Below are 16,798 nucleotides of genomic sequence, written 5' to 3'. Positions count from 1 at the left end.
TGGTTTTATCACAGCATCAAGCCTTTTGTCCCAGAGCACAGCCACCCCCCTGGTATTCTGCCCCTGACAATTGCCGTGCTGAGATCAGTTGCTGACTCGCCCACCCCACGAAAATTTGGGTCAAGGGAATTCAGTTTATCCAAGTCCTGTTTGGCTAAAAAAGTCTCTTGTAGACATAAGATGTCAGACTCTTTCAAGAGACCATCAACAACTAGACGTCAAGCTTTATCTCCTGCATTCTGCCCCATATGCAGGCCACGACAGTTGTAAGACAGCACCGTGCATTCAGCTGAAACCACGGTCACTGGTTAAACTGAAACACCAGCAGTGCCCATGGCTGCAGGTTGTTAAGCACATTGACAACCACAGTACCTCATGTTACAGTAAAATAGGAGTAGAGGAAGTAGAATTCATGTTTGCATAAAAACTATATATCATTGAGCTCTGAACTAGCTTGCAAGCCAACAACACAAAATGCAGCTGTATTTCCTTTTTCAGGGTGTTACTTTTCCGATTTGTTAATTATAACCCAAGCCTCATCCATAGTGGTCTTGGTTCCTTGTCTTTGGCTGGAGAGGATTTCTGATTTTAAGACACAAAACTCTGAATCTGTGTTACAGTATTTTGATGTTCTATACAAGACCACAGATAACATAGCTGTAAGCATATCATGACTTGCATACTTGTAATTTCTCACTAGTGTAAATGCTACACAACACATGTATATATCTGCCCTCTCAATATTGGGCCCCTTGCTAATGTCTTCTACACACAGACTAATAGCACAAGGATTTGGATGTTGGCCACTATTTGTCAAAGTCAGTTTGTTTCGGTAGCATTGGCAGTGTTTGGTGGTTAATGTCCAGGAATCGTTTGACAAGCTGTTGCACTCCACATCACTTCTGTTGCCACATTGTGTGCGCAGCCCTGCATATGTCATCATTGTTTACAAATGACTATGGACACACTACATGGAGACGAAAAGAACTGTGATTGGTCAGTTTGGCTGCCAGTGTTTTCTCCTACAAGTTTCTGGTGCTGATAGAGATCATTGAAAACAAAGACAAAAATTACAGAAAGACTTGTTTATCTAATAAAAAAGACTGACACTCCAAAGCTTCAGCTCACTGTGACTATCACTCTATCACAGTATGTGAAAAAACTAAGTCTTTACAACTAGCATGACAGAAGTCTTCTCTTCAGTAATGAGAGACTGTGAAACAGAAAGTACTTTGATGCATCTCAAGTAGCTTATAAACCCAGCTTGATTTATTTAAGTGCAGTCCTGCAGCTCAGGATAAAACACACTGTATTACTTCTAAATGGAGCGGACATATCCTCATATGTATGCTGCATAATTCAAGAGGCATGTCTGCTCAGCTCTGTTCATGCTGATCGATTGACATTCTACGCATTTGTGCTGCCTCTACATTTTGATTCCTTTTTATATCCGAACTAATTTCTCTGCACAGTTGACATTTAAGATATCAATTGGATTTTTTTTTCATAGATTAGAGGGTGCAGTTGTGTGCTCTAACAAAGTCAGAGTTTATCTTTAATATCACATGCTTGTATGATGGCAGGCATCTATGCAAATGTTTGTGCATGACACCTGCTCATGTTTACAGACTTACTGATGTAAAAGATGCTCTATGGAGAGAAAGAATCGAGAGATAGACACAAACACATTGAGAAAGAAAGAAAAACAAATGAACTAAGAGAGAGACACTGTGACAGAGAAAAAGACATAAACAGACAGAAACATATCCAGCGAGAGGAAATTACAGCCTCATCCTTCTGGAATCTAACTCGTAACTATGGTAACTTTCTCCACACACTCAGAGGAATTGGAGTTATTCTTCATTTCTCTTAAGGCTTCTCAAGACAGTCTTCACTTCCTTTGATGATGCTGCGATATCTCTCATCGCAACACCAGTCATACACCGAGAAAGCTACGACCAACATCTTTTTTAATAATACAGCAGCAATAAATATCAACCACACAGCTGAGGGATTCGTTGTAATTACAGTGCGAGTTTGAGGACTGTCAGGATTTATCAGCTTAGTCAGCATTACTGAGGACAACTTCATTTAGCATTGTTACAGAAAAAGTAGCTACATGTCTACGTCCTAGTAAAGTTTGTATGATGATGTTGTGTGCTAACATGAAATCCTTTTCTGGTCAATTAATGTGAACAGTATGCTCATTTATTCTGGCCACACCCTGAATGAACACATTAATCATGCATGCCAACATGTGTCTTTAATTTAGCACGTGTGCATATTTTCAAAACCTCAATAATTTGTTGATTCAGCAACTTTAAAATTTAAAAACAGAAAACACAGTTGAATTTGTCCATTGTCCAGACTTCATCCAGACTCTTGTGGCACAAGAGGAAGCCAAACACCATTCGTCTGCACACACCACACATACTACTCTCATTGTGATGACAGAGAACTGGTTGAAAATTGTAAAGTTTCCCTGTAATAAATTACACTTTGTCCATACAATGTAATAGCTTATTTTGTATGAGCAACAGTGCACTATGTACAGTGACATTAGAGTTACAGTTCAGTGAAATTCAATGGAAAATAGCAGTAAATCCTCACATTTTTAGATCTGTAAGCAGTAAATATTTGGTCATGTAACTTTATAAATGTCTTAAACAATCAATCGACCATTTGAATTTCAATATTTTTTGCCCTGTGCTGATCAGCTTATCTCTTAATTTACTTATTTAATCATATTTGAGTTGACATAAACGTTGACAGAGTTTGGAATGCACAGTGTTATTATATTGTAACCACAACACACATTTCTTTTCACTTCTCCTGGCCCTTTCCATCACCTGTAATTTTAATGCTTGTAACTGTTCATTTTCCTCCTCTCACCTTTGTTGTCAGCCTTCAGCTCCTCCTGCAGGAAGTCACTTTGCCGGTTGCCGAGCACAAAGGCCAGGAAGGAGAGGATGAGGGCGTCCAGGATGCCAATGATAGCCAGGATGTAGGCCCAGCGCACTGAGCAGTTGCCCAGGGTGTACCTCCCTGTGTCCTCTCCGCACATGTCCCGGATCACCTCTGAGTCCCAGCCGTTGGGGAAGATGATACAGCCAAGCACCAGACACACGGCTGGAGGGCAGAGGGGAGGGATGAAGGAATGAGGAGACAGAACAAAGAATGGATGGGAGTTGTGAGTAGAACGATTGATGAGGAATTGTGTGAGATGGATATGGCAGTCACATACAGAACAGTGTAATGGTATTTGGTTTTTGTGATATTGGATTTTGTCAGTGGCAGTGTATGTAATGATGTGCAGAGTGATGGGTCAAGGTGACGGGGTTATTTTCCATTGACAAGCAACACAGGAAAGAAAATCAATATGGGAAGAGGGTTGAGTTGGAGAACAACGCAAGATTGAAAGTCAGGGCAATGAAACACGAGGGTGAAGCAGGTGGGGAAAGAAAATAGGTTTAGGGTGTAAAACAGCAGGCCGGGCAGAGGGTTACATGAAGTTAACAAGATGAAAGTGAGAGAAAAGAGGGGAAGCAGAGGAGAGAAGACAGAATGTTATTTTTTTCCTTTTTACTCAGGGTTGTATGTCTGCTGCATTGGTGTTTCCAGTATCTGCCTCATCACTCAATCTCAGCTCTTCTCTTTATTCTTCGGTACAGTCAAGTCTTTGAACTGAGAGAGTAATTGAGAGACAGAACATGCCAACATAAAGGAGAGAGAGTGTGTGAAAGGAAATTAATAAAGAAGCATGTAGAGCAGCTGGCAGGCAGGCTCCACAGCCATGCTACCACTGATAGAGCAGAGGCACATAAAATTCAGCTGTTGTCACATTATTTTACACCCAAGTGAACATTCTTTGAACATCATTAGAACCTGTATTAATGGACTAGTTCAGCATTTGGGAAATCCTCTTATTTGCCTTTTTGTTCAAAGAGTGAAATGAGATGTTCTTCACACAATATCTTCAGTGTTAGTGAACTTAGAAACACAGGACTCAGCTGGAGAATCTAATGACCCTATAGGTTTATGTTATGACCACCAGATTTCATGATTTAAAATTTGTCTTGGAGAAATCGTGTTTCACCTGTTATTTTGGCATGGTGGACCACTCTAAATACTATGAGCTGTGGCTACAGTTGCAATGGAAAAGAAGCCAACGTTTTTGAATTCATCCCAAACTGAAAAAAGTAAATAGATTTAACCCTTATATACATGAGTGGTTAGACCATACACTCTTTCATAGCTAGGTCAAAAATGACCCATATTAGAATCAGTATGTTTATATGCCATTTTTGCCATTTTGGTTAAGAATAATCATTTGTATATACATTGTATTATACTTTGGTTCACACAAGAAAGATTTCATATTTGAAATATGTTTTATTTTTTCACTTCTTAACATTTTGAACATTTTTTTTAAATAACTGAAAAACAACAAAAAATACCAATATAAATTGTCAACAGTCATTTTTTTGTGTTTATGTGTACGTGCATGTGTGGAACTGACAGTTCCTGTCTTGTTTATTTTCCTGCTGGTAAGTGACAGTGTTTGCTGAAGCTCTTGATGTGATAGTTCCTATTCTGCCTTGTCTCCTTACTGTATGCAGTTGTGACAAACTTCCTGTATCTGGCTGTGATTATTGCACACAGGCACACTGTATTTCCCACACCTATTGTTGACTTTGCGATGTTGTTATTCGGGCAGACCTGATACCTCTTTCTCTTTGGATGGCCCTGTCTGCTTCTTTCCTGTAGCTGGATTGTGACTTTTGCATAGACGTCGGAACTAGGGGTGCAGGGGGTGCGGCCCCCCTCCCATCCACCTCCCTGCACCCCATCAGCCTCCCTACCCACTGCATTACGCTTTTAAAAAATAAAGAATCTGAATTTAAGCTCAATTTGTCTGACTTACATTTATCTCTTTCATATCATTAATGCATAGATCTATGCTTTTGATGTGATATGCAGCCTGCCTGACTACATACAGTAGCCTGTGGAAGAGACAACTGTTTGAGACCCTGGACCTGTTGCGCTCAGAGGTGGAGCGGCGTTTTGATCAGGAGGGACTCCGCGTAGCTGCAGGGCGAGAGCAGGCAGTTCTTGAGGCGGCTCAGGGGAAACGAGGAGATGTGAGTTCCCCGGAACTGACCCCCTTTCCACGAGAGCGGCTAAGCCTTGAGCTGGACATACTGAGGGATGTGTGTAGGGGACAAGAAGTTAGCACCATCCAGGATGTTGTGTCCACCCTGCAAACCTTGCAGCCCCAAACCCGCTCCATGCTGTCGGAGGTGGAGAAGCTCATTAAGCTCTGTCTGGCCCTGCCCATATCTGTCGCGGCATCCGAGCGCTCTTTCTCAGCCTTGCGCAGGCTGAAAACCATGACGCAGGAAAGACTAACACATTTGGCCATTATGAACGCTCACAGTGACCTTATGGATAAAAGTGATGTCTCGACCCTGCTTAAAATCTTCATAAGTAGGTCAGCTGAGAGAAGGTCCACTTTTGGAAATGCATGAAAACCCTGAGGAGCGCAGACTTTTCTTTTTTTCATTCAAGGTTACAAATAATGCTGTTCCTTAAATGGCTTGATTTAGTTGTCAAAGTTTCATTTTCTTAACAATAAAGATGCCGTGTTCATTCATTCTAGTTCTCTTACAACTGCATGTTATTATAAAATAACTTCAAATCAAATCCTTAATCATTGATAAGTGTGCGTGCTTCCCCCGCCCCTCCCAACAAAAATCCCCCCCCCTCAGAAAATAGTTCCAACGTCCATGGGCTTTTGTAACCCCCATCTTCCCATTGCTTCAGTGATTGGGGTTTACAGTTTGGGGCAGCCTTCTAGTCAACTCCTCATGCGTGGTGTGACAAGCTCCTTTGAGAGCTCACTGAGAAAGAGCCATCATGCACTGGTAAAGCCACTCTTGAATTCAGGGTGCTTAGCTGTGAAAAAGGTGTGGGCATTAAGGGTGGCGATGTCAAGCATGTTGTACCACAGAATTATGGGCCACCTGTGTGTTTAGCGCTTGCAGGTGTAGGTGCCAACTATCACAGACACAGACAGTGGTGTCTACACCTCCTTTGGTCTTGTTGTAGAATTTGATCACTTCAGTTTATTCTTTCTGCTATTTTCAGCCACCACTTTGACGCAGTGCATCAAGCTCAAAAGAAGAACAACAGTTCAGAAGAACAACACCCATTCATCTCTTTCTCACATAGCTGACCATGGTAAGGTTGCCATGGAATCCAAATTATGTGCTGTGAACCTCCCTGGACTTGGAGGCCTTCATCAGAGGTAGAATGTCTGGCTTGTTCTGTTGTAGAGTCCTCAGTGAGATCAGCCAAAGAGAAAGAGGTGACAGATCTGCCCAAGTAACAAAGATCACAAAGCCCACAATCAGTGTGCCATTCTTTAACCCACTAAATCTAAATCATCAACGTGTCTCTTAGACCCCATCCCAACTAGGCTACTTAAGGAGGTCTTTCCTTTAGTTAACACTCATATATTAGATATGATCAATATATCCTTATTAACAGGCTATGTACCACAGTCTTTTAAGGTAGCTGTAATTAAACCTCTACTAAAAAAGCCCACCCTGGATCCAGAGGTGTCAGCCAACTATAGACCAATATCTAATCTTCCCTTTATGTCAAAGATCCTTGAGAAAGTAGTCGCAGACCAGCTGTGTGATTTTCTCCATGATAATAATTTATTTGAGGAATTTCAGTCAGGATTTAGAGTGCATCATAGCACTGAGACAGCACTAGTTAAAATTACAAATGACCTTCTGATTGCTTCAGACAAAGGACTTGTCTCTGTACTTGTTTTATTAGATCTTAGTGCGGCATTTGACACAATTGACCATCAAATTCTACTGCAGAGACTGGATCACTTAATTGGCCTAAAAGGTTCTGCACTAAGCTGGTTTAAATCTTATTTATCTGATCGTTTTCAGTTTGTTGATGTTCATAATGAATCATCCTTACGTACCAAAGTTTGTTTTGGAGTTCCGCAAGGTTCTGTGCTCGGACCAATCCTATTTACTCTATGTATGCTTCCTTTAGGTAACATCATTAGAAATCACTCTATAAATTTTCATTGTTATGCGGATGATACTCAGTTGTATTTATCGATGAAGCCAGAAGAAAGTAATCAATTAACTAAACTCCATAACTGCCTTAAAGACATAAAAACTTGGATGAGCACCAATTTCCTGATGTTAAATTCAGACAAAACTGAAGTTATTGTTCTTGGCCCCAAACAACTCAGAGACTCTTTATCTGATGACATAGTTTCTCTAGATGGCATTGCTCTGGCCTCTAGCACTACCGTAAGAAACCTCGGAGTAATATTTGATCAAGATTTGTCTTTTAATTCTCATTTAAAACAAACCTCACGGACTGCATTTTTTCATCTGCGTAATATTGCGAAAATTAGGCCTATCCTGACCCGAAAAGATGCAGAAAAATTGGTCCACGCTTTTGTTACCTCTAGGCTGGATTACTGTAACTCTCTATTATCAGGTAGCTCTAGTAAGTCCTTAAAAACTCTCCAGCTAATTCAGAATGCAGCAGCACATGTACTAACAGGAACTAAGAAACGTGATCATATTTCTCCTGTTTTAGCTTCTCTGCACTGGCTCCCTGTAAAATCCAGAATTGAATTTAAAATCCTACTGTTAACTTATAAAGCTCTAAATGGTCAAGCTCCATCATATCTTAGTGAGCTCATAGTGCCATATTATCCCACCAGAACACTGCGCTCTGAGAACGCAGGGTTACTCGTGGTCCCTAAAGTCTCCAAAAGTAGATCAGGAGCTAGAGCCTTCAGCTATCAGGCTCCTCTCCTGTGGAATCATCTTCCTGTTACGGTCCGGGAGGCAGACACCATCTCCACATTTAAGACTAGACTTAAGACTTTCCTCTTTGATAAAACTTATAGTTAGGGCTGGCTCAGGCTTGCCCTGTACCAGCCCCTAGTTAGGCTGACTTAGGCCTAGTCTGCTGGAGGACCCCCCCATAATACACCGGGCACCTTCTCTCCTTCTCTCTCTCTCTCTCTCGTATTCTATTACTGCATCTTGCTAACTCGGCCATTCTGGATGTCACTAACTCGGCTTCTTCTCCGGAGCCTTTGTGCTCCACTGTCTCTCAGATTAACTCATATCGCAGCGGTGCCTGGACAGCGTGACGTGTGTGGTTGTGCTGCTGCCGTGGTCCTGCCAGATGCCTCCTGCTGCTGCTGCCATCATTAGTCATTAGTCATACTTCTACTGTTATTATACACATATGACTATTGTCACACATGTATACTGCCAGATATTAATACATACTTTCAACATATTGTACCACAGTAGCCAGAACTATAACTATAATATTATTACTTTCAATAATGTTGTTGTAAGCTACTGTTATTACCTGCATCTCTCTCTCTGTCTCTCTCTCTGTCTCTCTCTCTCTCTGTCTCATTGTGTCATGCGGATTACTGTTAATTTATTATGCTGATCTGTTCTGTACGACATCTATTGCACGTCTGTCCGTCCTAGAAGAGGGATCCCTCCTCAGTTGCTCTTCCTGAGGTTTCTACCGTTTTTTTTCCCCGTTAAAGGGGTTTTTTTGGGGAGTTTTTCCTTATCCGCTGCGAGGGTCATAAGGACAGAGGGATGTCGTATGCTGTAAAGCCCTGTGAGGCAAATTGTGATTTGTGATATTGGGCTTTATAAATAAAATTGATTGATTGATTGATTGATGGAAGCTTGGGGTAGCAATACAAAAACTACAATCAAAAATATAAATGATAAATTAAGAATTTAAATAGTATGATATCAATAACATGTTTTTGGATTAAGGGTTAAGCTGCATATTGGGTTTTCAGTTTCTTGAAAAATTTAGCTTAGCTTCCCGGCTGTTTTATACAGAAGCCCTAAACGGTCATACATACATACATTTTATTTCCTCCGTTTTCCCGTGATAACGAGATAATTTCCCTCTGTTTTCCCGTGACAACGAGATAATTAATTTGAGAGATAATGAATGAAACGTGATAGGCCTGAGATTTCCATCACAGTGACATGTCATGCTGACTGACGTCTCCTTGAACACCAACGTTAAGCCTAGTTCTCTGCTTGTTTGTGTTTTGTTTTGTGTTTTGTGCAAGGAATGAATTAATGTTACAACAGCTGTTTGTCAGCTCACTTGATGGCTTCTAGTGAGGTTCGGGTTTTTTAAGCGATAATAGGCTACTGACACACAATAAAACTTGCGTGCAGCGTGCATATCAGTCTGCTCCTCTCCTCTCAGAAACTGGACACAAATTACCACCCCGTGTGTATCAATACCTAACGTCAATGGCACCACCAGGGTCTACCCATAACTCCGACCCGCTAATCTGATCATGCAGGTCTACGTCGAGTTTTATCGTTTTAGTCCCATAATGTCGACTGCCCATTAATCCGACCATTTTAATACCATTATTCCGACCGTCAGATTTCATACCCAGTAGTCCAACCGTCCGTTAGTCCGACTACAACACTTGCAACATGAAGCAGTCTGTGCATTTCTCCCTCACTGTGCTGGCACGGACTGTGAGGACAGTTGCATTTATCTTATCGACGGAAATCACATCCATCTGCTATATGTGACGTACATGCCCTTAATTGGATAACAGACCCTGGTATTTCCCACACATAAAGCCTATTGACAGTGTATTGCGTTCTGGCTGCAGATGTATAGTAAGCATGAATCTGTTCTATCAGCACGTCTACAGAAAGTATTTTGTTAGAGACAAACCATCCATCTAACGTTTTGCCTAGCCTTGACCAGCGAATTCATCAGCTTGTAACAATTCGCCAGCAACAGAAACTGAGGCTTATGTCACAACGCTACTTTTACAGGTCACGGGAGGCACAGGTTCATGGTGCCAAGCTAAAACCCCTGATATAACATGAACCCCCCCAAAAAACTTTACTCTTTTTGCTTTCAAAATGCAGTAATAAATTGTATAACAACGAAAAGGACTCGTATGGTTAGTTTAACTCAACAGCTTTAGTGTAATTAAATAAAACTCAAACTAATACGCGTCTGGCTCGGATGATTCACTCAATTAACACAGTGCGTCACGCCAATACAGAAAACAAATAACCCCCACTGTGCATTTACCGCTTGTTTATAAATTCCAGTCACGTTTTATGTGTGTGAGATCCTGCTTGTGTGTGCGTACACCTTGAATATCATATGTGAGGCTATTTCATAAATAAAATGGTGGTGAAAATATTTAACTTTGCTAGACGGCATTTCTCTGAACCATTCATTAAAAGGAAATAATGTATTTGCTGTGGAAAGAAGGCAACATAATGTGGAATTATAGGTTAAACAATCTTTGCTTCATTTAATTTAGTTTGGATAACAGTAGTAGCCTAATAGTAGCTGCAGCAGCAACAGCATTAGTTGCCAACAGCTGTCTGTTTTTATTTCTTTATTATCTCTGCCAAGGTTGACAATGGGGCAAAGAACAGATGATAAAATCAATCGGATGAAGCGAAGTGGATAAAATAATAAAATGGCGTGAAATCCGAGCTGCTTGGCGGAGGTCTGCACTCTCCGAGTGCTTTTACAGATATGCGACGTTATTTGATTATTTGACTATGGTGATCGCAGCTTGCTGTTGGTTTGCAGGACTTCTGTTTTTCTGCTGATATTGTTTTTTTAATCTATGTACACTGTCTTGGTTCGTCATGTCAGAAGTAGTGAGTTTTGGAGTATAGACATTTGTTTGTTTTTGCATCTTCAGCACCAAGGACAGCGCTCGGTAGTTCTTGTCTGCTTTTGTCATGTGGTGAATTCTACTGTTGGCCTCCTTATGGAAAAAATGTAATAAAATTTGCATTTGTTAGAACTTCTTAATGTTTTATTTGTGTGTAGCTTATGGCAGCCAGTCAGCACCCTAGTGAGTGGCGATGTGCGATGTGCTATACAGCAGGAAAAAATGGCAGCCCCCCCCCTACTTAAAACATCTTCCCGTGTGTGGGGAATACCAGGGTGTGTTATCCAAATAAGGGCATGTATGTCACATATAGCAGATGATGTGATTTCCGTTGATAAGATAAATGCAACTGCCCTCACAGTCCGTGCCAGCACAGTGAGGGAGAAATGCACAGACTGCTTCATGTTGCAAGTGTTGTAGTCGGACTAACGGACGGTTGGACTACTGGGTATGAAATCTGACGGTCGGAATAATGGTATTAAAATGGTCGGATTAATGGGCAGTCGACATTATGGGACTAAAACGATAAAACTCGACGTAGACCTGCATGATCAGATTAGCAGGTCGGAGTTATGGGTAGTCGGACCCCCTGGTGGTGCCACTGACGTTAGATATCGATACACACAGGGTGGTTATTTGTGTCCAGTTTCTCCTGAGTGAGAGGAGCAGACTGATATGCACGCTGCAAAACACAAAACAAAACACAAACAAGCAGAGAACTAGGCTTAACGTTGGTGTTCAAGGAGACGTCAGTCAGCATGACATGTCACTGTGATGGAGATCTCAGGCCTATCATGTTTCATTCATTATCTCTCAAATTAATTATCTTGTTATCATGGGAAAACAGAGGAAAATTATCTCGTTATCACGGGAAAACGTAGGAATTATCTCGTTATCACGAGAAAACAGAGGAAATAAAATGTATGTATGTATGACCGTTTAGGGCTTCCGTAGTTTTAAGCTCAGTGATTGCAGTATTTCTTGTTGAAATGCACTTAAGGGGTCGTAGTTAACCCTCTGAGACCCACACACCCACATGATAAATTTGAGATGCAGCTTAGCACTGTGTCAAGTTTTTCTAGTCATAAATATGTAATAAACATTGTGTTTTGTTAACTTTTAAAGTTAGGCTTAGAACATCATTATGGCAGTATGTAATGACTATTCCAATGCTCACTTTTGTCTCATAAGTTGTTACAACAATGTTTGGGTTGATAACATTTGTTACACAAATTTGGTGCTAAATTTAAGCATTTTTACCACTCAAGAATTCATAGAAATTATCAGAGATCCCTCCAGTATACCACATTAACCTTGAGGAACACCACAGAAAAAGTCATGCTGTGATTTGATATCAAAAACTTCTGACATTTGGAGATCTCTGTAAGAATTGCTTTTTTCTTGCAACTGGATGGCAAGCACCTCTGTGCTGGAAACTGCCAAGAAACCCCCTTATTGTTAATATATCTAAGAAAGCCAAACATCCTCTTAATGCTTCAGGTTTCTAATTTGTAGCTGTAAAGTTTCGTGAGGCTGTGATTATCCTAGAGGTCACTACACACTACAGTGATGCCCGTTTCAAATTTTGAATGAAGGAAAAGGAGGATCACCTCATCAGTTTCTATGAGGACCAGCTGTGTCTGTATGACACAAAATCCTTGAAATCTACAAGTAACATTTTCAGAGACGGCTGGTAAAAATAGGCTAGCAGGGCTAAGGGCTTTTACAATAAAGACGAGAAAATTATTAAATTAAAGACAATATTAAAATATTAGTTATTGAACATTAGAACTTGTTTTTGGTGGAACCTATAGGCTAGCAGCAACAGCACTAAAATAGTCACAAAAATGCAGGGGTGGAACTAACGAATTACAAATACTCACGTTATTGTAATTAAGTAGATTTTTTGGGTACTTGTACTTTTATGAGTATTTTTTTTAAGTGTGTAATTTTACTCCTACTTGAGTACAATTTGCACCATGTAATCTACTTCGCTACTTTTAAAATCATAAGGTGCTAGTGAGTACGCCGACAATTTGAATTAATATTCAAACCTTTCATCTGCATCTTCGTAGCCAATAAGGCACTTTTGGGAGTGGGGGAACGCTGCTCTCTCAGAGGCCCTAAGTGTTCCCCTACTTCTAATTTTACAAATTAAGCACTGGTTATTAGTTTGGCTAAGATAAGTCTGCAAAGATACTGTCACTGCCATTGGTTTGCCTGATATTAAAATAAGACGGAGCTAGCTAACATGTGCGCGTGCGTGCATGCATAATTGAGCTACAATTCTTAGAAATGTTTTAGCTTAATATTTGGAAAACCACCGTCATTATAATAAACTAAATCTGTAGTCATTTGATACTCACAGGCCTACATTCAACAGGCCTATATTTTGTGCTAGAGTGACGCTATGTCATATGAAACATTAACCATGAAAATTAACCATGTCATGTTAGCTTGTCGGTAAGGGGGGTAAATAGTGCTCCAAGTTTAGGCTAACGTTTAGCATGGAAAACAGGGCACAAGCAAGGGGTCCCTTGTTCTCTTACTTCAAGATACCTGAATGAAAATGTTTTTGTATGATAAGCATTACCCCTTTACAGACACATCCACTTCAATCTAATCCCTTGCAGTTTTGTGCAAAACCCACGCGGTTATTTTGCGTGCGGTATTTATGTAATTTCGCCTATTCTATTTTATTATTTCTGCATATTGGGGTCCTTAAACAGTATTACAGTTGGATAATTTGGGGTTGACTGGAAAGCTGTGACTCTTGTGGAGTCAGCGAGCCCCATGTATTCATGTGTGTGCCATGTGTTTACACTCTTGCCTCATAATAGGCATATCATTGCAGTAATTTCACTGTATAAGGTGAGCTGTTTTTGATATTTTATACAGGTGAATCAAATCGAATGCCTGCTACTGACGACACAATAAAACATCCATCGGTTAAAAGTAATTAATACTCTGAGTAGTTTTTGAGAAGAGTACTTTGTACTTTTACTTAAGTATTTTTTAAACACCAGTACTTTTACTTGTAATTGAGTACAATTTTATCAATGTAACAGTACTTGTAGGCTACCTGAGTACAAATTTTCAGTACTCTTTCCACCTCTGCAAAAACGCAGGATTTATCTAAATGGGCTAATTTTTTACAGCCCATACTCCTAGAATCAGGCAGCTTCCAATCATTGTTGTCACATCGTGAGTGACAGGTGTCGTGACAAGCCCCCTTGATTTACTGTCCAGCTAAATTAATTCAGCCCAGGCCACTGACTTTTGGCCAATGACAGTGCCTGCTGTTCCCCTGTAGGGGAACTGCCCATTGGTTCGACAGCCCATTGGTTCGACATCCCATTGTTCCGACCATATTAAACTCATTGTTCCGAAGTCCGTTCCAAAATCATCATGATGCCCTGTGGTTAAGGTCTGGTTAGGTTTAGGCACAAAAACCACTTGGTTAGGGTCAGGAAAAGATCATGGTGTGGGTTAAAATGAAAAAGAAAGTGGCAAACACATAAGCCGTGAGCCTGCTCCGCCTCAAGCCGGTCGCGGCGCACCATACGCTCGCCGCGACCCGTTCAGCACCGCGGACAGTCGGACTAATGGGATGTCGAACCAATGGGCTGTCGAACCAATGACATGGACCCTACTGTAGTGGGAGAGAATCGAGCGGGACCTCATCCAAAAATCATCAGACTTAAATGACTTGGTGATTAACCTGTTTGCATCCCAGAAAGGCCGTCGATGTGAGCTTCTCTTCAAATAAGGTAGGCCCAAGTAGGACTGGGCGGTATTTGCGGTGACGGTAACTTACCGCAGTAAACATGAGCCGCGGTACTGCTTTTGTGGTTACCTTCATACCGCAGTACTCCGGCTACGGCGGCAGAACGGGGCCTGGCGGCCGGCCTGCCTGCCTGCCTGCCTGCCTGCCTGCCTCACGCACCTCCCTCGCTACGTGATGGAGGTGGCCTGGCCGACCGCCCCAAACCCAGGCCCGCGGGAGAAGGGGCCCGGGAGCCACCAGCCCTCCCTCTTGCCTCTAAGTTTATACATACTATAATGTTTTATTCACAATAATAGATGGATTAGCAACCGTTTTACTTCTTACGATAAATAGTTTCCATCCTAGACTTGTATGGCTTTTTAAATTGTTTTATTTAAGGTGTAAAAAAAGAGAGAAGACGATACCGCGATATCATACCGTCACCGCATCCCCCCCCAAATAATCCCATGATATTGATTATAGGCCATACCGCCCAGCCCTAGGCCCAAGCCCTAACTTCTTATTAAAGGAGCATTACTCCTTTCCTTTCCTTTCTTTACCTTTCCTGTCTTTGTGTACAACGGAAAATAGTCAGCGTGTGTGTGTGTGTGTGTGTGTGTGCGTGCGTGTGCGTGCGCATGCGCATGCGTGCATGCGTGCGAGCGAGCCAGCGAGAGAGAGAGATAGAGAGAGAGAGAGCTTTTGGCATCAGAACATTTTTGTAGTTAGCCTAATTCTCTAGTTTTGTTGAAGTGCATGTTACTGTTACTGCAGCTGAACTATTGATCAGTATAGGCCATAGGCCTAATGCGTTAGCCCTCCCACCCAATTTCACCACAAGCTGCTACTGAACATTTTTGAATATGACTGAATGAGTGCCGCCACCTTAGTTACAACCTGTAAACTAGAGGTCAATCAATTAACCAGTTTTGCTGATTATTCCTGCACCTTTAGGATGTCTTACAAACTATTGTTGTCGGCAGAACTTGGCTCACATTGTGGACGATGGCTGCATAGCCTCCGCCGGTCCCGCTGGGACGACATCACCAAGGGGAGCTGCAGAGGGGAGGGTTGTGTTAAATGATCAATTCAATTCAATTTCTTGTTTCAATACAATTTTATTTATAAAACCCAATATCACAAATCACAATTTGTCTCAGAGGGCTTTACAGCATACGACATCTCTCTGTCCTTAGGACCCTCACAGTGGATAAGAAAAAACTCCCCCCAAAAATCCCTTAATTAGGGAAAAAATGATAGAAATCAGTGATTAGTGGGTACAGCTCCGGAGAGAGCAGCTCCCTTCTGCTGTGTGACTGCGTCTAAATTTAACTGTATTGTTCTTCATTTCAACATCTAGTTACAGGAATTTTTGGGTCCATGACTGAATGAACTGAACTGCCACCACATCCTATTTCTGATTTAAAGCCCTCTGGTGTTTCATACACAGTCCAGCCACATACCAGGTTTTGACCTAGTCTTGTTTCATCATTTGTGAAACATGCTTTCACACAATAAAAATGCAAAATGGTGTTCAAATGGGATAAATTCACATACATTTTGAAAGAGATACAGTATTTAAAACATTGAAACACTCAAAACTATTGAATCCATCACAGGTGTGGTTTGACATTTTGAGAACTATACTTATTCGCTTTCTTATCGATAGTTAGATGAGAAGATTGACATGGCTGTCATGCCTGTGCATTAACTATAGACCTGGTGACAGGAGGGGATTATCTTACCAAACTGGAAACAGAGGAACAGTTAGCCTAGCTCAGTTCAACATCTGGATATATTCCTACCAGGGGTGATTGCTCTTAGACAGCAAGGGAGGCTGAACTTCCCCTAAAATTTCATAGAAGAAATGGTCAAATATGCACTATTGAATTTACATTAAAATAAGAATTTACATTGCATTAAACGTGCGCTCGGATGCATTTAACATCATGACTATGATGTTCAAACGTCAGCTGTTTATCACCAGTTTTCAAACGCGACCTCCTTGTCACATTTATGTCAATCAATCAATCAATTTTATTTATAAAGCCCAATATCACAAATCACAATTTGCCTCACAAGGCTTTACAGCATACATGTGTCAGCACAGTGGACGCGGAGCCTCCAAGCAGTCCTATGAGACAGAGCAGCAGCACTGAGCAGGTTTTTTTCATGCAGCAAAGCGAGATGGTCATTGGATAAATGCGACAAAATCGTCACTTCCAGGGATGCTTAGCTTCTCTGGGACCTAATAGAGC

At 41.3% G+C, this 16,798-nt stretch overlaps 1 protein-coding gene across 3 annotated transcripts in view; it reads right to left on the bottom strand.

Moving 5' to 3' along the window:
* lhfpl4a (LHFPL tetraspan subfamily member 4a) overlaps positions 1-16,798 on the bottom strand; it is an 87,764-nt gene that overhangs the window by 17,620 nt on the left and 53,346 nt on the right. For all 3 annotated transcript variants that reach the window (XM_078169795.1, XM_033625892.2, XM_033625893.2), the window contains exon 2: positions 2,893-3,129. In XM_078169795.1, coding sequence (XP_078025921.1) covers positions 2,893-3,129 — 237 coding nt within the window. The remainder of the gene's footprint in view (positions 1-2,892; positions 3,130-16,798) is intronic.

The sequence above is a fragment of the Epinephelus lanceolatus genome, chromosome 1 (genome assembly GCF_041903045.1).
Source record: "Epinephelus lanceolatus isolate andai-2023 chromosome 1, ASM4190304v1, whole genome shotgun sequence".
Classification (NCBI taxonomy): domain Eukaryota; kingdom Metazoa; phylum Chordata; class Actinopteri; order Perciformes; family Serranidae; genus Epinephelus; species Epinephelus lanceolatus.
Note: the sequence above shows the minus strand (reverse complement) of the source record. Positions and strands in the feature narration are given on the sequence as shown.